Here is a 23,534-nt window from a genome sequence, read left to right on the forward strand (position 1 = left end):
CTGATTTCCCCCCCTTCATTCTTCCCTTCCTGCTATCTTTTTTTTTTAACATATAATGTATTGTTTCAGAGGTACAGATCTGTGATTCAACAGTCTTACACAATTCACAGCGTTCACCATAGCTCATACCCTCCCCAATGTCCATCCCCCAGCCACCCCATCCCTCCCACCCCCCACCACTCCAGCAACCCTCAGTTTGTTTCCTGAGATTAAGAATTCCTCTTATCAGTGAGGTCATATGATACATGTCTCTCTCTGACTTATTTCATCCATGTCGTTGCAAATAAGCCAATAGTTTTCTATTAGTAACCACAAAAAGAATGTGAAATAAAACCATTATATTAAATCATTCCCAGTAGTTATAAAAGTTGTCATACTTTCATAAATAACAAGTTATTTTACTACACCTCTTGGTTTTATGTATCTTTGTCTAACAATTAAATCCATGCAAGGATATCTATTTCAGTTAAGAATATCCAGTTCTCTGGGGGTCAGTTAAGCACTTGCCTTCAGCTCCAGCTCAGGTCATGAGCCCAGGGTCCTGGGATCAAGCCCTGCAACTGGCTCCCTGCTCAGCGAGGAGCCTGCTTCTCCCTCCCTCTCTGCTGTTCCCCCTGCTTGTGCTCCCTCCTCTCCCTCTCTCTCAAATAAATAAAATCTTAGATATACATAGATAGATAGATAGCTCTAGTTCTCTGGGGTGCCTGGGTGGCTCAGTCAATTAAGCGTCCTACTCTTGATTTTGACTCAGGTCACGATCTCAGTGTTTTGAGATCTAGCCCTGTGTGGGGCTCCATTGGCTCCGTGCTGAGCTCAGGACTCTGCTTGAAGATTCTCTCCCTCTGCCCCTCCCCCGAATCATACACACTCTCCCTCTAAAATAAATCAATCTTAAAAAAAAAATATCCAGCTCTCCCCACCAAATACAAAACTATACAAATACTTATATATTATATCAGCATATCATACATATGTATTAGCAGTCTGTAGTCTGTTGTTTTTAGGCAGGAATAAAAAATACAAAGAACTTAATGATACATTTGCCTTACCTTCATTGCATCAAGAGCCAATTTCAGATTTGCCTTCTCCATAGGATCAGTGGTATGTTTGACCAATTCCTATTTGGAAGATACAGTTCAGTACTATTTTCATCAATTAAAACCAAAATATAAGAAAGAAAACATTTTTTAAAAATAAACCATTTTTATCACTATTTGCACCATAATGTAATAAATCTGATGCAACTTAACTAGGTTCTATTTTCATAAAAAAATCTCAAACTGTAAGACCAACTAGACACCAAAAGAATAGGAGACAATGGTTGGAAACACTTTCCTTTCAAAGATGAACCTGAATTCTATCCCCTGCCATTACACTGACATCCTTCCCAAATGCCGTGAAAGATCCCATCATTACCAACTGATTCTGATGACTACTCCTCTCCCTTGGCTTCAGGGACATTAGGATCTTTTGTTCGTTGCTATTATTATTGTTGGTTAGTCCATCTTAAATTTTCTGCCAATTGACCAGTCTTTCATACTTTATCTGTACCTTCGAAAGTTACCATTCCCTAGTTTTCACCTTAGTCTTCTGTTATTCTTAGTGTACCTACTCTACAAATCCTATCACAATCATCTCCATAACATCAACACTCACCTTATAAGACAATCACTCTCAAAGGAATGTGCTCAAACCTAGAACTCACACCTGAGTCCCAGACTCTTCTGTCCAACTAAACAGTTCCACCTGGGTATCTCACAAGCCCATCTAACCCAACAATTCCAAACTTAAGGCACCTTCACCCACAACCCTGCTCCGGTTCCCGTTTATGTTTTATTGAATGATGGTACCTCCATCAATGGAATCACCTAAGCCAAAACCTAAAAAGTGTCCCAGGTGCCCCTCTCCCATACTATGTTCTGGTGATACGGACTTTGATCCTTTCCCTGGTAACCATCCTCACTGCCACTACTTTGGTTCAAGTCCTTATTCTTTTTCACATGGGTTATTATAAATTGGCTTCTGACTTGTAGCCTCTCTGGACTACAATCTATTCACTCTATTGACATCAGAGCTAGGTTTCTAATATATAAATCTGATCCTGTCTCTACCCTATTCAGATTTCTGTGATGCCCACAAAAGCTTCAGATTGTCATCCATACCTCTTAGACCCTGCATGGTCTGAATTCTGCAAACCTCTCCCAACTTCTCTCTCCACTCTACCCAAACAATCTATATTCTATTCACATTAAATTAACTGCAATTCTCAAAATACATTCTAATGTCTGATCCCATTAGACATGCTGTTTGCTCTCCTCAGAAAGCGCTTCCTCTCTGATGCACCTATTGAACCTCTTACTGTTCCCTTCACAGCCAGTTCAAGAATCACTCCTCAGTGAAGCTTTCTAGGACAGAGGCCTCCTTAAGTCCCCAGCCTCCCCAGGCATAATTAACTAGGCCTTTATTTGTACTACCTCCATACTTTCTGTATACCTATCACATTGTATGGTACCTAGAAGCGTACGTTTCATTTTCCCTATCTAAACAGTGAGCATTATCAGTGCAGGGAGACGTGGGCTGTTTTATACCATGAATGTCTAACACTGTGTGTTGAACAGGGAGCCACTCGAAAATTTTTGCTGAGTGTAGCACAAGTAGCGTTTCTACTTTTAAAGAGGACATACAGCCATCAGATTTGTTAAATACAAGAAATTTGTCCAAGTAATATTCTTTTACTCTTACTTTTCCTTTATTAATGATAGTAAATTATGCTCAAAGTTCCAAATCCCCCACTCTCAAATATTCTAAATTTATTAATCTGTGATTTCAAACCATAAAGTGTTTCAAAAATTATTTCCCCACTAAAGTATAGCATTAAGTAGGAAATGTTCAAATTCATACCACATTAATTCAACAAATGTCTAAACGTTAGACAAATTCTACTTTACTCTGTCAAGATGGGAAAACATTTCTAGAATTTTTATCTCGATGTGTTATCCCAAATAAAAATTTCCCTATTTTAAAAAATCATAAAACTAAACATTCTTTTGAAATTTAAAATATAAAACAATCCAAGAGGGATTAAGAAAAAAGTCTGAATTTCAAAAAGGTATAGTCATATTTTAAACTTTTATAAGTCTCTTTAGAATTTTATAAATGACCAAAATAGATGTTTCTTGAAAACTGCACCTTTTAAAGTCTTCAATTGATACTGACTATACCAAAGTTACAAAATAAATTATTATTTTGGACATGTTTTTAGTTTCATGATGTCTCAGAAACTGATTGCTTAAGACCTCATTATTTTTTCATAAAATCCAATTTGATTAAGTTGCTTTGAGTTTAGGTCTTATAAATGTTTTAATGCATTTTTAAGATATAATCAGGGTTTGAATTTTTCTGATTTCTCAGTAGAACAAAATAGAGATGACTAATAATTTTGCAACTACAGCTCAAGGAATTTAATATACGAGATGTTAAAGCACAGCAGACTCAAAATTATATTTCACATACAGGTAGTAGATCTTTTTAAAATGACATTTCACAAGCATCAGCAGAGTTGACAGACTAATACTGTAAGACATTTCCTTGGAGCAGAACTAATGAGCCTCCTGGTACAGCTATCAAATTAAATTTATAAGACTCTCCACCCTCATTAGAGGACTAACTGTGGAAACCATAAGCTTTGTGGTTATAACAAGAATACTTCAAAATAAATGTAGTCTTATTATAATTCACTATAGCAGAAAGCAATATGGAATGTGACAGAATTCTTTTTAGTTTATGGTTATAAGGCAAAAGGTCCAAAACACTTAACCTGCCAAAAATCAGGGGTATTGCAGCACTGAGATTCTAATAAATGATTCCTGCTAACCAAAGATGACTTGGTTAAAGGGATCTTTTCATTTTGCTTTTTTTTTTTTGGAGCCAGTTCTGTTTGAAGAACATAAAAAGTGACTTTGCGGAAGATACAGAATCATCTTTGCTAAAAGAAAAAGTTTCCAGCTATTCTGTTATTTCCCACTTAGCTATATTAATCATTGAAAAATCACAATGCACCAAAGAGTATATGGAGCATAACTGATGCTCCAAACAGAGTATATGGAGCATAACTGATGATTCACGAATACTTTGTTAAATGAAAAATGAACAAATAAACTGACAGTTTTAAGTTACATACCTGGAGGAGAAGGTGATACTTTAAAACACGTTGCATAGGAACCACAAGCAAATCTCGAAGAGTGAATTTTCCATTATTTGCTCTTTTGGAACATTCCTAATGAAATGTTTTTTAAAAACTTTTTAAAAAACTTTGTTAATTTTATCAAAAGAAGTCATAAAGCAAGCATTAAAAGATGCAGAGGTCATAAACAAAACTCTTATTATATAATAAATATCTTGTTATTTTCCTTAATAATCCTTCCTGAAAAACAGAAAGTAATTAAAAACCAAAAAGACAAACCTTGTAGCATTTCAACTCCAAAATGATTCATTAAGCAGAACTATTTTATGCATGAAAATTATTTTCTCTAATGGCCCTCTGGGGTCTTCTTCTACTTACCCTTATAGCTCCACCTTCTACCAATCACGGCCACCCCCACCCCCCCTGCCGGCCTGTGGGCCCAGCATCAAGAACAAGTCCCTACTCATCAAACTGGCCATGTGCCTTCCTCATGGGCATGCCTTTTGCTCATTCTGTTCTCCCCAACCACCATGTGCTTGGTCTAGTTTCCAATAAAATTTATCATCCTCTTCAAGAACTATACACCTAGACCTTTTGTGATAATCCCAATCAAAACTGTGCTCTCTGTGCCTTGTGGGCATTTTAACTGTTGTTGTACACAATATCTTCCCCAATATATCATATCTTTTACAGCTTTAAGAATCTAGTACTTGCTTAATAAATATTTGTGAAACTAAATGAAATGGAATGATTGACTCCAAAAATTTGCTAAAGTATAAACCTATTATTGGATTCAAAGTTTCAAAAGCCTATTTTTTTAATCTCATACTCTTTCTTAAAAGTTTATCTAAAAATAGTATTGACTTGTGTCCATTCTTTTGCCATTAACTATGACTTTGAGGAAAGTACTCTGAAGTGTCAAAGCGTGACTTCAAATCAAGGCTTGGCTGTGTAACCTTGAACAAGTTGCTTTTCCGATTTTACTGTTTCTCACATATTTTTGTGACCTAGTTTTTAAAAATAACAAAGTTCCATAAAATGATTATTATTAGTGAGAAACTAAGTCCAAAATCCTCAGACAATTGCATATCCCAGACCAAGGAATTTTCCAGTTCCTAGAAAGAGTTGCATTCAAGAAAATACTGCTTTGTTCATGAGTTTGTTTTCCCTTTGCCCACACTTAGCTTTTGTGGCCCACGGAAGGATATATTATCAGGACCTATAAAGTAAACACCATTAGCTCTAATGACCGTAGTGACTTCATGAGTATTTGACTACAGGTCTCAAGCAAGAACTGGGGACACATCTGGACAAGTTAGCTCATGTCTTGTCAATTGCTGCAGTTCACTGGGAAGAATAACTATTTCAACTGATTTCCTGCTTCTACAGATTGTGGAGAGTTCTGGATCATGGGTCTCAAATAGGAGGTTAAACTGTTAAGATTATTATAATGAATGAGTCTCATCTCCCTAGCTGCATTTTAAGCTCCTTGGAACTGAGGTTGTATCTTACACTTTATATATACACACACACACACACACACACACACACACACACACACTAGTTCCTTGAAGTTCTAAATTACAGGCTCAGGAAGTAAAAAAACTAACATTGCTGGCATTTCCTACAACTGGGGAGGAGTCTGAGTCTGAGGTTGTGAAATACTTATTAGCATTGAAAGTAAATAAAGGGTAGAAATGAGCCTTCCAAAACATCCAATCACATGCTTAGATGAACTCCAATTCTAACTGAGAAGAAAATAAAGGAATAGGGATGAGCTAGCTTACAGGACAAGACAAAGAGACTGTCACATTTTGCCCTATGTTATCCTGGTTCCAAAGTAGAAAAGAAAAAAGATAAAATCACTAAGAGCAAAAGTAACCACAAAACTGAAGACATGGAATGCCTGGGTGGCTCAGTCGGTTAAGCATCTGACTTTCGATTTTGGCTCAGGTCATGATCTCAGGGTGCTAGAGTCTGCTTAAGATTCTCTCTCCCACTCCCTTTGCCCCACCCACCCCCCCACGCACGCTTTCTCCTAAAAAAAAAAAACAACAACAACAAAATACTGAAGACATGAAGGAGGCAGAGACACACAGAGAATAGGGCAGCTTTCCCTTTATCATGCCAGGAGTTGCAGAGGACAGTCCCAGCAAAGAGTATCTGTTGAGGTGTCACAGTAAGTGTCTGATTCAATACTTGCAAATCAGAGCCCTGGTCAGAAGTAGTGACTTTTTAGGCAAAAAAGGACAGCCAGCAGCCCATTGCCCTAAGCTTTTCAAACTCAGCCAGAGGTTCTCTCTTTCCCTCAGACAATGATCATACAACAATGTTCCTAGAGTCCCAGAGTATGTCACAGGCAGGACATTGACCGTGACTCTGAAGGAAGGGAGAGGAACATCTAAATGATGCTGAATATAATGGAGGTTTGACTGATGACGTGCAGACTCCTATCTTGAGCCAGAGTTTTATATCTTTGTTAAAAAACAAACAAAAAAACAGCTCTAATGGTAGCTCTGTTAGGAACTAGTTGTGTAAGTTGTCAAGTTTTGTCTTACCATCATATTTTAATTTGAATCAAGATAGCTTATAGCTCTATGCTTCTGAGGTTCTTTTCTCCCAAAAGGAGCATGAACCCTTTACAGGGTTGTCAGGATATAAGTTAGTAGTGACTCAAGCCACCAGCAGACAGAGTCCGCATCATCAGAGGATTATAAGAAGTAAGGGGAAAAGATCCATGACAGAGAGTTAGTATGGTTGCTTGATAGCCTATTGATAGGTAAACTTTCTAACCAATATTTTTCCATTATGGGTGTTATGAAATCACACCAAATGCGCTAAAGCAATGAAAGAGTTCTAATTTGAAAATCATGTGCCTCTTTTTTCCCTCTCATCACCTGACCTCACTGCTAAATTGAACAAAGACAGCAAAGGGGACACTAGAGAGTCAACTAAGCCAAACACAGCCATTTAAGAGCTGACTATGTATCTCTACCCAACATTTAAGAAAATCCAAACATATGGATAATATAATTGGGACGATAATTCATATAACATATAAATAATCTTTTGCAAAAGTTCTTTGAAAGTACACTCTTCTTGTGAAAAAGAAATGATATACAAAAAACCCCCCCCCACAATCTCCAGGTTTATCTTCCATTGCTACCATGTCCTCTGTTTATTCTGGCCTACTCTCCATTTCTCAAACTTTCCCAAATCATCTGGTCAGAATGCTCTCCATGGAATCTCACCTGTCAAGACTCACTCCATTCTTTGGTGACCTAACTCAAATACTACCTCTCCAGAGAAATCTCCCACATTCTACCTGTACTGACGTAATCAGTCTTACTCATAGAGCCCTATTACTGCTTGTCACATACGACTTAATCTTACTTGTGTCTGTCTTGTCTTCCCTCTTACGGGCAATATTCATGCCCCTTTTATACACCTGACCCTAAATGTCTTATATTTTTAATAACCATTTTTAATCTACATGTACATTATCTCCAAATATCCTACTTATCCTGTCCCTCTTTCTACCTAGCTGACCCTGGGCAAATTACTCATAATCTCTCTGAACCTCAGTGTTCTCACCCATAAGGGAAGAAAATTAATTGTACGTATCTCACAGAGTCATAAGGATCTAATGAGATAATGCATGTAAAACACAGAGCCATAAGTCGTAGATTTTACTACTGTTATATTATTACAAACACATTAATATTTTATAGAGCTAGCTATGAAAATATTTTATAAAGTTGACATGAAATTATATTTAGAATACATGGGGAAATTTATTATCGCACTGATCTTGAAAAGAAGTGTATCTACTTTTGTTCTTATTCTTTTTTGGGGTATGGTTGACACAAAACGTTTCCTTAGTTTCGGGTGCACAACTTAGTGATTTGACAACTTTATACACGATGCTGTGTTCACCTCAAGTGTAGTTGCCATCTGTCTCCTTACATCACTATTACAATATCACTGACTACATTCCTTACACTGTGCCTTGTATTTCCATGACTTACTTATTCCATAACTGGAAGCCTGTATCTCCCTGTCCCCTTCACCCATTTTGCCCATCCACCATCTCCTTCCTCTTCTTTAAGGTTTATCTTACTTTATTCTACAACCAAACAAAAAATAAACAGGTACCTCTAATTTCAGTTTCACATCTTCTTTTGTCTTAGAAATGTTGTCTAAACTAGAGATGGCCGACTCCACTCCACTGCAGTACTGCCCATAAATAACCAGCCTGAAAGGGAGAAAGAAAGAGAGATTCGTAAGACAAAAAAAAAAAAAAAAAAGCCAGAATAAAGTGGAAAGGGAAGAGGCAGAATTCCCATCTATTTACAACCACAGTTGGGGGGAATCAGAGCAAATCTCACCTGTCCTGTGTCTCTAACTACCTATGTGACCCTGGGCAAACTACAAGTCATCTCTCCAAACCTCCGCTTTCTCATTTCTTTTAAACGCACACCACACGTGCAGTCACAGAATAAGGGTCACTCACATTATGCTATTAAAAGGGCTAATTTTTATTTCTAAATTTGAATGGGATTAATTCCACGTACATTTTTACAGCAGGTAGATTTTACAAACTGGCTTAATGACCGTTAACATCAAGTACACATGAATGTCACAAAAACAAAATTAAAAATTTCTGTTTATGTTCCTATTAAAGATCAACTTTTTACTATTTATGCACACTCCAAAACAGTTTTACCTTACACTACAATTTTATTTAGACTCCATTCATTAATAAACCTCCTGCTCTTTCCTGCTTTTTAATTAAGGAAAATACAGGGAATGAATGAGAGGCCTGAATGGTGCCAGATGGAAGAGAATTCGCACTGCATGGAGTCTGAGGCCGCTTCAGGAAGGGGAGCTGTGGAGTAATACAGATATTTTACAAAAAGGTTGGGTAATTTATTGTTTCTTTTAATTCTCCACTGGGGGGGGGAAAAAAACTACTAATGAGTTCATGTTTATCCAACTGTCGTTGATGCAAAGGAATCCATTAGCCACTTCTTAGCACTAGGAACTCCAGTGCTTGATTTAAAAAGAGAGAATGACATTTTAAGTGAAATTTCTTGGTACTTTAACACACATGAGTTGGTCAGAAGATTTTTTTTTTTTCAAACTTAGAAGGGAAAACTGCCTTAAAGAGAGAATTATAAAATATGGGAGTGGGACCAAGCACTAGGCACCAGCTAATATACTCCTAACATTTACAGATGGAGAAAAGGAGGCTCAGAGAGTTAAAATGACTTCCTAAAAACTACAGAAATCAGGGGTAAAGGGTCTGATAAAGAACCTGAACCTTCTGACTTGCAGTGCAAAACTCTGGATCCTTGTTTTTGTTTTTCCCTTTTTCTTGATACACATACAGAGCTCAAACTACTACCCTGAGATTAACTGTGCCATGTTCTAATTACTACCTATGCAATATCTTAATAGTTACTTATGAGCAATTTTAATACTAACCCTCACTATAATCACAAAGTGATAGCCACAACATTTAAAAGTTAAAAGTTACCTTTCCTTGTAGTTAATGAAAACTTGATACAAGTTCTGGTCATTTTTATTTACAATGGAATCATGAATCTCTTGCATTAGGTTCCGATGAACTTTTACAAGCTCCTTAGGAAAGAAAAAAACAAAAAAACATGTCAAAGGAAATTATAAATCAGGACCAAAAAAAAAATCACCCAAACTGAAAATCCCTACAGTTGCTAGACTTGTCTTTCAAAGATATGTTGAATGCCCTCAATATATAAACATGCTACCACAGATAAAGACAGGAGGAAGGGGAGGAGGGAAAGGGAAGTGAGAAAGGGGAGAAGGGGGAAGGAGAGAGAAGAGGAGAGAAGGGGAGGGAAGGGGAGGGAGACAGGCCAAGTGCATAGAAAACAGCACTTTCAGATCAGACTTGAATCGTCAGTGTCCTGTCAGGGGCGGGGGGGGGGGGGGCGGAAATTATCTCACTATTTATTAAAGGGTAATTTATTCCTTATATAAAAATATGTACAGCTCATTTTCATTATAATCACTCTAATTTTTTAAATAAAACTATCCAAGTGCTTAATGTTTTATTGACAGAATAAAGTAATGACTCATGTCCTTGGGACATAAAATTGTAGATTTGCACTTTAGTCAATTAGTGGTGTCCTGGTGCTAAGCTTACAATAATCACACTAAATTACTTGAAACCAGACAACTAATGGCATAAATAAAGAGCAGATAAATTGTACTAGGCAGTTTGCTAGAGCAACTCAGAAGTCAGAATTCCACCTTTTCCTGATAAGCAAGTAATTTTCAGTCAGACAGTAAATAACAAGTCACAGCCAGGAAATGAGGAAATTCTAATCAAAGTGCCAATTCTCCCATTATCCCTTCCCTGTACCTTGGTGCCCACACTGACTTCACAGCCAAGCCCTTTCTTTGGCAGGGTGAAGGAAACAGGAATATGTTGGCCCTGTCATTTTGTTGAAGAGTATGTTAAAGCTGTAAGATTAAGGACTGTCAAATGCATCCTATGTTACAGCGACAGCAGCGAGGTGGTTCAAGAGCCTCATCTTCCTAGAATATGTGATTTGCTTTATGCTAAATGTTCACCTGATACTGTGACTTTTTTCTTCCTGCTATGCTATGAATCAATGAGAATATCTTCATCTGGCCAAAATCAGGGACAAGGACAATAACCCGCAAACTGACTGATGTACATAGACACTGAACATGACAACCAAAATAGTAGGGAACTTCCAGGTGAAACAAGCAAACTTGTGCTGTTTAGTGTATCCATGAGCCATCTATTAAAACCCAAGCCAGTTTTAGAGGTTTAAGAACTCGAATCTTGCCTACTATGACCTCACTGGGCACAGCATTTGGTTTGTTTCAACGCTTCTAGGTAACTATCCTTTAAGATTATAAGGTAATTGGAAGGGGCTCTGAAATTCAAAATGCTTACATAAATGTGAAAAAAAAGCTCCTCACATCTAACCACTAAAATGGACTCTTAAATCATAAGGAAGTAGTGCATTTCAGAAATGGGAGTTAAGGTTAGTACAACTGGAAGCAGAAGCAGAAAGCACCACAGAGCAGAGGCCAAGGAAGTGGAGAAATCAATGTCCATAGGATGGGGTTGAGGTGACAGGACAGCATCTATAGGATGGGGCTGAGGGGCTGGAGTAGCAAGACAGCAGGGAGCAGACCATAAGGGGGCTCCCCACAAGACAGACAGCGGCACCAGGGATTCCTTAACTTAGACTACCTCTTCCTGACAAGCAGTTAAGGATAATACATGAATCTTATCCATGCATGTTCAGATTGCATCTCAACTGACTTTGGCTGAAGATATGACATATCCTTTATTTCTAGAAAATAAGGATATAAGAACTCAGGAGGCAAAAAATAGAGTTAAAATTCTTCAAGAATACAGGAAAATATTAAATAGGAATCTGGAACCCAAGAAGAAGATAGGGATTTTATAGAAGTATACCACAATTTTAGCTAGCATATTTTTACTTACAGGAATGTTGATGAATACTGAGTCAAATTCTGCTGCTGTCAGAAATCTTTTTAGTGGTGCCATGAAATACTACAAGGATAGAACAGAATAATTAAGCACAACTTATCCTAATAATAGTTTTTCATCAACAAATATTTATTGAAAGTCAATTGTTTATCCATATAATGAATACCAAGAAAAAAGCAGATACTATTTTCTCTATCTTAAAGATTTTATACTTGAATAGAGATATAAAGACATAATACAAGTTAACACATTTAAAGTATAGACTAAAAGGTTTCAGCAATAAATACTTCTGAAAGTAAGAAAAAAAACATTATTGGCCAAATTGGGGGTGGGGGGGGGGGGAAGGCAATATTTTGGAGATACAGGACTGATAAAAATATCCCTCAAATGCGTTATAGAGATTCTAGGTCCCTGAGAGCAATTATGTATTTGTGCAATTTATGGATCATCCCCTTCATTCTTTGAGAATTTTAGTTCTTGGCCTGCCATCTCGCTTTCCATTACCACTCCACTATCCACTTCTGGCAATCTCAGTATCTGTGCAGATGATCCTCCCAATAGCCTGGCCTTTCAGTTCCTTACTTCCAGTAATCTTGTGTTCCATCCCAGCTCAGCTCCCTACTCTGGTGGTCACATCCCAAGACCTTCTCATTAGCAACAACTGCAAGGCTCTATAGCATTAATTTCAAGCAATCAGCTCTCTGACCATTACCCCCTACCTTGACAGCTCATTCCTTCAAGGACTTCTTCAGCCCCATTGGGTCTGCCCATCCACTGAACAGCCTATGTCTCTCATGTCCTCACTCCCCTTCCTACCCAGTTTACACTCCATAAACCATCATAAGAATCACTTCTCTGCATATACCCTTACTCTCTACTCTCCTCTTTCACTGTGCTTTTCTGGAAGAAGAAAAAACCTGGTTAAATTTAGCTTGCTATGGACGTCGTACCTGACCTAAGAAGTTAAACATGAACCAGACTGATAGTCTAATTTTCAATTGAGCCTGTGATACTGCATAATCCTACTACATTCCCCTAATCAATTTACTCCCACCCTCCTCCCAAACAACTCTTCCACACCTTCAGCTCTTTTCCTAAATGTCTAAAACTTTCTCCTGGTTCTCATTTTCCTGACCTCTAAATGTGGAAGTCACCAGAGGTGGCCTCAAACCTCTCCTCTAGCAACATCCATTCCCTAGGTGAATTCATTCAGTACCACAGCCTTATAGATTCCTTTGCATCATGCTAACGGCCAGTTCAACTTTTCCCCTTAATGCCAGCCTCATATATCTAACTCCCTCCTCAGCACAGCCCCTTGAAAACTGAGAAGTATTGTAAATTTAGTATGTCCCAATAGACTCATGATTTCCAAACCTGTCCTCCCCATCTCAGTGACAATCTTCACCACTCAGGCAGTTATTCATGCTATAAACCTAGCATTCCTGATTGCTCTCTTTCTTAGACATCCTTCATCTAACTCATCATCTAATCCACTTGGCTCTACTTGCAAAATTTATTCAGAATCTGACCATTCCTCACCAGCTCTACAAATACTATCATGTTCTGTCAATCCAATTACTGCAGTAGCCTTCTAACTTTTCTCCCAAGAAGTCAGAACGAGCTGTGAAAAACTTACATTAGATCACGTCCCTTCTTCTACTCACCCAGTCCACCTTTGAGCTAGTGTTCTCTATGCCCCCCACAGGATGCGGTGGCTCACCACTCCCCACGCTCACTGCTTCTCTTCACTCATGCTGCTTCAGCCACCTGGGCTACTGCTGTTCCTTGGAACATGCGGAACACGGTCTCATCTGAGGGCCTTTCTCCCAGGAACTGTTGTCTCTGGGATGTTGGCACAGCTTGCTCCCTCAATTCCCTCAGCTGTTTGTCTTTAATGTCATCTTACCACAGACCTTCCATTATCACTTTATATAAAATAAAACCAGCCCACCTCCATCACTCTCTATCCTCTTTCCCTGACTGATTTTTCTTCAGAGACTTTATCACCACCTGGCACACTTATTTGCTTAAATTATAAACTCTCCCATAGGAGAGAGAGTATCATGAGAACCAGAGTTCTGTTGTGTTTCCTGCTATAGCCTTGGTGTCTACCACCGTGCCATTCCAAGATTAAGAAATCAGTAGCTAGTTGTGGAAGGAATAAATCTGCTTTGAGACCTTTAAATCCAAAGTCCTACTGAAATGTAGAAAATACACAGTAGACATAGTGTCTTCTATATTAACTATAAAGTGCAGTACTTAGGCATCAAAAATAATACCTGATAACTTACTTTCTCTATTGACTCCAATGTTTCTGTGTATTTTTCTTCTGTCTGCTTAATTTCTGCTAGGCAGCAACTTCGTATGTCATTTTCTGGACATTTCTGCAATTAGAATTATCAAAAAATTATTTAATCAAACATATGTGTTAATCTCTCTGGTAGTCAAAATCACTGACTTTCTTAAGCTTTCCATTCTCATAAAACACATAACTGAAAGATATATTTATTGCATTTACGAAGTATCTGTTAAAATTTTGAACCATGTAAATGAAACAGTTTTAAATAATTAAAAATAAATTTCTGAGTACAGACACTCTTTATACTGAAAACATCACTTTCATTATTTCATCTATTTCATTATTGAATCTGGAAACATCACACATGGTGTAATATAGTTTTCTTAATGTACAGCATACAAGTGCTATAGAAATACTTGCAAAATAACAAAAGGATATTTGATAGATAAAAATCTTAAAATACTTTTTTAAGAGTTAGTATCTTGGTGTTTGGCTCACCTACTAGTGTTAAGACTGGAGGTATTAAGAGCATAACATGAAGATCAAAGGTATGGGGGATCAGATAGAATTGGGTTTGAGTACCAGTTTTCTGTTATTAGCTTGGTATTATGAACAAGTTACCTATTTTCTCTGTGTCTCAGTTTTCTCATCTACAACACAGAGAGAATTATAGTTCCAACTCCAAGGAACTGTAGATAACCTGGTAAAGCACATAGCACCCTGAGGAGTATACAAGAAGGACCCTACGCATTTAAATGATCACTGCTGTTAACCCTGTCTGGTATAAACAACCCGGCACTGTTAGCTGAATGAAGAACTGCCCTTGGAAAACACACTGAAGAATTTGCTGGTACCCAAAGCAGATGATGATTCTAGGAGATACAGATGATACCCTGTCACCTAAAAATACTCAAAATCCTGCCACAGGCAGCCTGTCAGCTCACAGTGGGTTAAAGTGCATTCATTACATTTACCAAACACAGACCAGGTAACTTGTTTCCTTCCCATGGAAGCTACTGCTCCCTATATGGGGCACTGGACAAACCTCCAGCCTTTTATTAAAGGCAAGACTATAAAGAGAGCGGAGGAAATTCATCAAAGCACTAAAAAAAAAAAAAAAAAAAAAACCCTAAACCACCACCCAGCTTTTGTATAAAAAAAAAAAAAAGACTACATTAATGAAAACCTAGGCAACTGACCATTTTTTTCAAATTATAGGTGAGAAAAAAATTCAAAGTAGTTCTTTCTGAATGTTTTAGATATTTTAATGGCAGATAAACCATTGTGGGCTCATACTGACTATGACGATATGTGAAACTAAGTTTATAAAACAGTAAAAATTCTAGGAGCCCCTTTAGTGAAAAAAAAAGAAAAAAATACTACTTCTTCTACCCCTAACAAATATGAAGAAATATTCTTTAACATATACTTAATGCTACATCAAATTTAAAGAAGATTTAACTGCTTGGTAAGAGAAGATTTCCTTTCATGATAATGTAATTTCGTGATTCCCTGGAATTCTGTTCAATTGCCACTCTGCCACTATTTAGCTGCGTGGCACATCATTTCTCTCTCAGACTTGCTTTCCTTACAAGGAAAATTAAAGGACAAGACCAGAGATTCCCTGTAGTTGTTTTGAACTGCAAAATGTCATGTCCATGTGTTTCCAAATGCAGGAAGTCAATTATATAGTTAAAAGGTAGCAAAGGTAAAAAGAAAACAAACTATTCCAGCAGAAGTTACATAAATAATTATATGAATCAGTCTTGCAAGGAATCACTGCCCTAATAAAATACTCAAAGTAACTTGAAACATAAGGCAAGTGGGAGCCTACGGGTTGATGTGCTTCCTCTGCTTTCATTAAGTCCTCATAGACTTCTCCACCTTCATCTTCCCCATAAACACAGTCGTAGAGACCTTCTTCATCTTCTACGTGTGTTTCACTGAAACAAAGGGTAGGATACTCAGGTCATTTTCTGTTATGCAGTAAATGCAATAGCTACATACAGCCTAGTAGAAAATCCAGAGGAAAAATATAACAGGATTCACGGAAAGAGTCCAAGGCTTTACATTACAACTTTCTCCCTCTTAATGAGGACAATTCCCAACGACAGAATCCACCAAGGATGGCAATGACAGCTAACATTCACTGGGTATTTATTATGTACACGCACATAAACGATCACTCTGCATACACGATCTCACATAGCTGGCTCAGGCCCAGTATTCACTGTGTTATCAGGTAGGCATTATTATTTAATCCATTATAGAATAAGGATGTCGAGAGAACTAAAGTTTATTTATTTGACTTGCCCATGAAAACACAGCTAGTCCGTGGCAGGTCCAGATTTAAAAAAACTGAGCCTGTCTTACATTCTAAGTGTTGTAATCACTCTACCCTACTGCCCCCACTTTTCCTATTTCAAGGCCTGAGGCTGCTCATCTATATTAATGGGTCTGATATGGGAAAGACAGGGAAGTTGGGGAGGATCTCATAGTTTATAAATGGTCTTTTAAAAGCAACATTTTATGCAGGGATCTGGTGGTAACAAATGTTTCAGAGAACTCTGCTCTGAGAAAAATTTGTCTTTGGGTTAGCTGTCCATCCATTCACTCACCCAGCAGACATTTACTAAGACCCTACTGAGGTCCATACTCTTTGGTGCTAAGAATACATAGATCAAGAGGATCCAAGGACTCTCCCACAGTCTAGTGTAGAGCATAGCATGCCAACATGTAATTCTAGAAGTGCAACAGAGCAGATGAACGCAGAATGCATGAGCGAGGGAAAGAGTAACTCTGACTAAAGAAGTCAGGGAAGGCTTCACAACAGATACTACAACTGAACTGGATCTTGAATATATTTATCAATTTATTCAATAGCTATTTGCTAAATGAGTACTACTATGTTCCAAGAGATATGGCTGCAGACGAGGCAGACGCAGTTTTTGCTTTCGGAGGTGACACATACTCACTGGAAAAAGGGAAGGAACATTCCAGACAAAAGATACCAACACTTGCAAAGGCAGAAGGTCTGAAGAGCCCAGCAATGTCAAGACTGTTGTCCCATTCAGGCAAGTGAATGTAAGCCCCAGAGGGAAAAGCTAAAACCAACCTGTGAAAGGCCGTACACCCTGTAAGCACAGCCTTACGTGGGCATTTGGAACGCAAGAGGGGGTTTTCTATCAGGGCAGAGTGGAGGCAACAAGAAGACAGTAAGCCCAGAAATGAAATCCTGTGGGTAAGAGATTTTTGAGAGCCATAACTAGAGTAAAGGCAAATGAGGAGAGAAACAGACTTCAGAGACCATGTCAAGTGCAGTCAACCAGACTTGGTGACCAGTCATAATTAGGGAGAGGGGGAAAGGAGTGAAGGAGGCTACTCAGCTTCCTACTCAGTAAGACTGGGCAGATGCTAAGTCATTAGGTAATTCCAGAATTACCATACTGAGGGGTTTAGGCAGGCAACCCAACCAGAGAACAGGGGGGAGTTAAACCAGTCTGAACATTTTCTATAACACATCAAAGGATAGGAAGGTTTGATGAATCCATGAGGGAGTGGTGATAAGGAATAGTAAAGGAACAGGCTCTGCATCAGAAGAGATCCTGTTCAACAAGAAGCTAGGCTGTGAAATCCATTTCCCTGCTTCTCCTAATCCCAGCTCCACTGTCTTTGACCACCACTCCCACCTCCGAAAGAACACTTATCTTGCTGAAGTGTTGCTCTTGACTATTTCCCATGAGGGTAGAGGCAAATGCTGTATGAATACATACAGATTTTTCTTTTACCATTGTAGGAGATACGACACTTAAAGCACAAGCAACAAGATCAAAAATAAACAAGTTGGACTGCATCAAACTAGAAAGTTTCTGCACAGCAAAAGAAACCATCAATAAGGTGAAAAGACAACATATGGAATGGGGAAAAATGTTTACAAACCATCTATCTGAAGAGGTTAGTATCCAAAATATATAAAGGACTAATACAACTCCTATAACCACAACAAAACAACCCAATTTAAAAATGGGCAAAGGACCTGAATAGACATTTCTCCAAAGATATATGAAGGGCCAAAAGGTACATGAAAAGATGCTCAACATAACTAGTCATTAAGAAAATGAAACTTAAACCACATGAGATACCATCCCATGCCTGTTAGAATGGCCATCATCAAAAGACAAGAGAGAAATCCTGGTGAGGATGTGGAGAAAAGGGACCCCTCATGCACTGTTGGTGGGACTATATATGGGTGCAGTCACTACAGAAAACAGTATGGAAGTTCCTCAAAAAATTAAAAATAGAAATATAATATGATCCAGGAATTCCACTTCTGGGAATATATCCAAAGGAAACAAAAACACTAACTCAAAATGAAATCTGCACCTTCATGTTCAGAGCAGCATTATTTACAATAACCAAGACATGGACACAACCTATAAGTCCACTGATGGATGAATGCATAAAGAAGTTGCAGTATATATATATACACACAATGGAATATGATTCAGTGTAAAAAAATGAGGAAATTCTACCAATTGCAATAACATGGATGGACCATGAGGGCATTATGCTGAGTAAAATAAGACCAAGAAAGACAAACACTGTGTGATCTCATTTATATGGAATCTAAAAAAAAAAAAAAAAACCTCCTTGTAAAATAGATCAGACTTGGGGAGATCAGAGATGGTGGAGAGGGGGAGAGATAATTGGAAGAAGGTAGTTAAAAGGTACAAACTTCCATCAATCAGGTAAATAAGGACTAGGGATCAAATGTATGACACGATGACCAAAGCTAACACTGCTGCACGGTACACAGAAAAGTTGTTAAAATAGTAAATCTTAAGGGTTCTCATCACAAGGAGAATTTTTTTTAACCTTTTCTTCTTTCTTTTAATTGTATCTATATCGGATGGATAGATGTTAGCTGACCCTATTGTGGTAATCATTTCACAATATATGTAAATAAAACCATCATGCCATACTCCTTAAACTTACACAAGGATGTATGTCAATTATTCTCAATAAAACTAGAAAAAAGTTTTTAAAAAGAATTGTAGGAGTGACACACACACGCACACACACACACACTCAAGATTGGGCTAAAATGCTTTGGGTTTTGTTATTCAATCCCATACTAAGGCAGCTTTTCTTGCTAGTAGTTTGGTCAATACTTCCTGACCTGCATAAAATGAGCGGGGGGTGGGAGCGGCGAAGGAGGACTGTGAATTCTTCAGATGGCCAACAAATCAACAATAATCTACATTACTTTTTCTGTGTCTAGGTCATCTATATATGGCCGTGACTAACACCCTGATCATAAAAGTAGAAAAAGCAGACACTGTGCAGCCTAGCCATCTCACACCCTCTCCATTCCATTCTGTGTCTGTTTCTCTCCATTGTGAGAACAGAATGATTCCCTCTGCAGTAGGGAGGAGGCCAGTGTTGGTTCTAAGGGCTTCCCTTGGGGTGATTTCACCCCTAAAAGTCAGACTTAAGGATATGAGCCCATAGAGATCATAACAAAGCTAAGACTGAAAATCAAAAGCAAGCAATTGTAGGAATAACACCACGTTTGGACCTTCGACCACCAGATGGAGAGTTGCAGCAGGTTGCATCTCCCAGAGCGTGAGCTGGTGTCTTAGGGCAGCTGACTCAGGAGCCCAGGTTTCTCCAGACTTAGCTAGGGGTGCATCCTCTCAGGATTTATCCTGACATCAACACAAAAAGATGAGGGAAGGCTATGAAAATTAGTAAGTATAAGTGACAATTGGTGGGGCTTAAAAAAAGAACATCATAATAGCCCTAGAAGTAATATATTCTTTTTTAAAGATTTCATTTTATTTATTTAAGAGAAAGCGGGGGGGGGGGAAGTGGGAGGGGGAGGAGGGGAGGAGGATGAGGGAGAGAGAATCTCAAGCAGACTCCATGCTGAGCATGGAGCCCAACTCGGGGCTCGATCTCACAACCCTGAGATCATGACCTCAGCCGAAATCAAGAGTCGGACACTTAACCAACTGAACCACCCAGGTGCTCCAAGAAATAATATATTCTTCCTAATATTTCAAAGGATTTGGTTATATTACCAGAACCTTACAATCACTTTATCAAGACTGTAGCCAATTCAGTGAGACAATCAGCATCAATCTTGCTCAAGATCAGTGAGCTGTTGGAGGTTTTAAGAAGAGCGAAGAAACTATCCTTCATCCACATTTAAAACATAAAATTTCAAGGCCCATCCAAGTGCCACCTATTCTGGGACAAGCGGCTGGCCATCCTGTCAGCATTCTCCTCTGTTCTTCTACTGGAAGTTCTTGGGGGGGGGGGCACCTCAGGGTGCTTCCAGGGGTCCATGCAGTGAGGAAGAGCCTCAGCTCTGGAGTGAGAACTGTCTGGGTTCAAATCCAAAGACTAAAACTTCCTACTTCGGTGACTTCCAGCAAGTTTCTTAGCTTCCCACAATTCAGCTTTCTCCTTCATAAATTGGAATAGGAACAACCTCATTATGTTGCGGTTATGACACGAGATAATGCACGTAACATGGTTAGCACAGAAACGGGCACTCGATAAGCTCATATGAACTGACGAGATAGCTCAGGCCTGAAGCAGAATGCTGGCAAACAGGAGATGCTTGATGCAATTTTGCTTAATCATTCAGAAAACAAATATTTACTGAGGACCTACTATTATACTAGATGCTGTGTAAAGTTCTAGGAAGATAGCCAAGAACAAGGTAAAGTCCCTGGCCTCACAAAGTTGACCTTCTAAAGAGGAGATGGAGACAAAGATTGTCTCGGGCAGTAGTGAGTGCCATAAAGCCACAGAGCAAGGTGAGGGGCTGGCAGCAATTTGGGTAGGGTAGTCAGAAAGGCCTCTCTGTGGAGAGACATCTGTGCAAGGGCTGGAATGGTGAGGGGTCAGCCCTAAGGGCGGAAGGAGCAAGTGCAAAGGTCCTACAGCAAGAACAAGCTTGGAGTGCTGGTGGATTAGGATGGATGAATGGGAGAATTTCCACAGAACCTGCATCCCTTTTAGAGCATAATCTATGTCTTACTATAATGCTTTGCAAACATGCCTGATCTTTATCATCAGTTCCTTGAAGGGCGGGGATCATTTTTTATATTTATTTGTAATCTGCACAAGTCATTCAATCAGCAGAAGATAATCAGGTGCAAGCACCTTTTGCCTCTCCTGACTATTAAACAATAAAGCCCAGAAGGAATCTCTGTGCAAAACAAACACCATGTAATGAAACTCCCTGAAGAACTCCAGCCCACGCTCATCTTGCCTTTCCTTGAACTTACAGAGCACGCACTATCTGCCCTACATCTCCAGGACAGATCTTGTTTCTTTGTCATTGTTCCTTAACTGTCTAATTCCAGTTTCACCCACCACCTCTAGTATGCCTTTGAGAAACTTCCAAATTTTAGTTCATTGCAGTATGTTTCTTCACTCGTCAGAGGGACTGGCATGGCGTGGGGCACACAACAGGAACTAAAAGCCAGATGAGGCCCATTTTCTGGTGAAGATTTCCATCACTAGTTTGAGGTTAATTCTTACACGTCTTAATCATTAAGCCACTTTTCCGCTTCAGAGAACTATTTTAACATCCATGGTTAAAATCCACAAAGGATGCAAACATTGGCAGTAGTTTAATTTTGAAGATGCCCAACATACTCTATTAAGTCAGGAAGGCCTTTGTAGATGTCTTCATCACTAACGCTCTCTTCTGTTGGAAAGGGCCTAGAAGAGGGGGAGGAAAAAAAAAAAAAAAAACACCAAGGATGAGTAAGCAACCACTAGGCCAGGCATTTAGTTCTCACTAAATGCACAAGCTCAGCTGCAGTAGTCAGATCAGTGATCGTGTTTAACACAACGGCCTGTGCTTCTTCCAAAGTGCCCGTCCCATAGCAGTGCATGGGGTCCCCCAGGGACACTGTGACACCTGTTACCTCAAATTGGCTGTAGCAATACCAGTTGTCGCCGCCATCACCTGAGCAGCTACGGACATGCTCACGTGCTCATCTGCTCTGCCACGTGCCACTTACCTGCAGGCTCTGCAGCTTCCCGGCTCAGAAAACCAGCAGCCACCCGTGAGCCCCTGCCTTCAGCACTGTCTCTCTCCACTTACGGAATCTGATCTGACAGATGGTTTGGTAACAATCATCCCTGCGTGACTCAGCCCACTAAATACAAAAATTACTAGAAGACCAAAATATCCGTACCCTTTTTATAGGATTATTGATTCTGACAGACTGTTCTGCTCTGACTTCAAGATATTTAAGTTGTATTTTTTATTTTCACTTATTGGACAAATGCGTGAACCCTAGACCTTAGGGAGAGTAGGATGCTTTCTTTGTTTCCTATTAAAAGAAAAGCACTTTAATGGATCCCCTATGTCTAGCCATTGGCTTTTTTTGCCTAATGTACTAGGCACTTTTTTCATAACCCCAACATAATGCCCTAAATGCATATCTAACACAATCATGATTATACTATTGTGTCAGAAGTTTTACTTTCTTCATATGCAGGCAGCATGTCATGTTTCATAAAAACAAGAGGATCCATCAAAATAATAAATGAGCGCTAAGTAATTGCTAAATAACTATATTCAATACATTGAAAAACAGATTTTCATATTAGTTTATGGATTAACTAAATACTTAAGACATTTAAGGAACTTACATTTTTCAAATAAATTAAAATGTGTGAGAAATGCCGAAGTTTCAAAATCTTTTTTTTTTTCTTAAATAAATTCAGGCACATTTGATTATGCTTTTATACCAATGCAAGTCCATTATAGAAAAATTTGAAAATATAGATTAGAATAATTAAAAAGGAAAAGAAAACCTTCTAATGTATATCCTTTCAGAATCAAAAATACATAAATACATAAAAATAGCATCAGCCTATTTCAAAATCTGTTTACACATGACATAAAATATACATTAATATGGAAAGATGAATCATGTAGAGCAAGTTATAAGGTGTAAAACACGTAATCCAGCCTAGAGATTACTTCTGTAGAAAGCTGCCAAATTCATAGCCCATTTCCAAGAACTGGTCTGCAGGGTATCCTCCCTGGGGTCACTGTGCTTTGTATCCCAGGAATGGGCTGCCTGGCCACTGCCAATCAGTCCTCTAAGAGGTGCTTATAACCTCTCCCTTAAAATCTGAATGTGAGCTGGACACAGAAAAATAGCATCAACAGAGGGAGAGACACAGCATCACAGAACCCCATAATGGCTGGAGACTAAAGTATGGCGCTCTGGGGAAACAAGATAAAAAATAAAATCCATTCAATTTCCATGCAGCCTAGCTGGGTGGCTATTGAAACCGTTTCTCTGTATTTCTGATGTTACTAATAATACAAACTTCTGACTGATCTAACTTGAGTATGTAGTGTTTTAAACAGGAAAAAGCCCAACATGACATACATGTCTACATTTATTTCCATGCTTACTGACTGCATAATACTCCACAGCATGGAGATGTCATAATTCGTTTTACCAATTTAC

General features: G+C 38.7%; 1 protein-coding gene across 1 annotated transcript in view; it reads right to left on the reverse strand.

The window, feature by feature from the left end:
* VAV3 (vav guanine nucleotide exchange factor 3) overlaps window positions 1-23,534 on the reverse strand; it is a 352,065-nt gene that overhangs the window by 162,309 nt on the left and 166,222 nt on the right. The window contains exons 4-11 of the mRNA XM_021690322.1: window positions 21,694-21,759; window positions 15,854-15,962; window positions 14,012-14,104; window positions 11,715-11,783; window positions 9,723-9,826; window positions 8,339-8,438; window positions 4,181-4,276; window positions 1,050-1,118 (exon numbers count right to left, since the gene is read on the reverse strand). Coding sequence (XP_021545997.1) covers window positions 1,050-1,118; window positions 4,181-4,276; window positions 8,339-8,438; window positions 9,723-9,826; window positions 11,715-11,783; window positions 14,012-14,104; window positions 15,854-15,962; window positions 21,694-21,759 — 706 coding nt within the window. The remainder of the gene's footprint in view (window positions 1-1,049; window positions 1,119-4,180; window positions 4,277-8,338; window positions 8,439-9,722; window positions 9,827-11,714; window positions 11,784-14,011; window positions 14,105-15,853; window positions 15,963-21,693; window positions 21,760-23,534) is intronic.

This window comes from Neomonachus schauinslandi, chromosome 4, assembly GCF_002201575.2.
Source record: "Neomonachus schauinslandi chromosome 4, ASM220157v2, whole genome shotgun sequence".
Taxonomy (NCBI): Eukaryota; Metazoa; Chordata; class Mammalia; order Carnivora; family Phocidae; genus Neomonachus; species Neomonachus schauinslandi.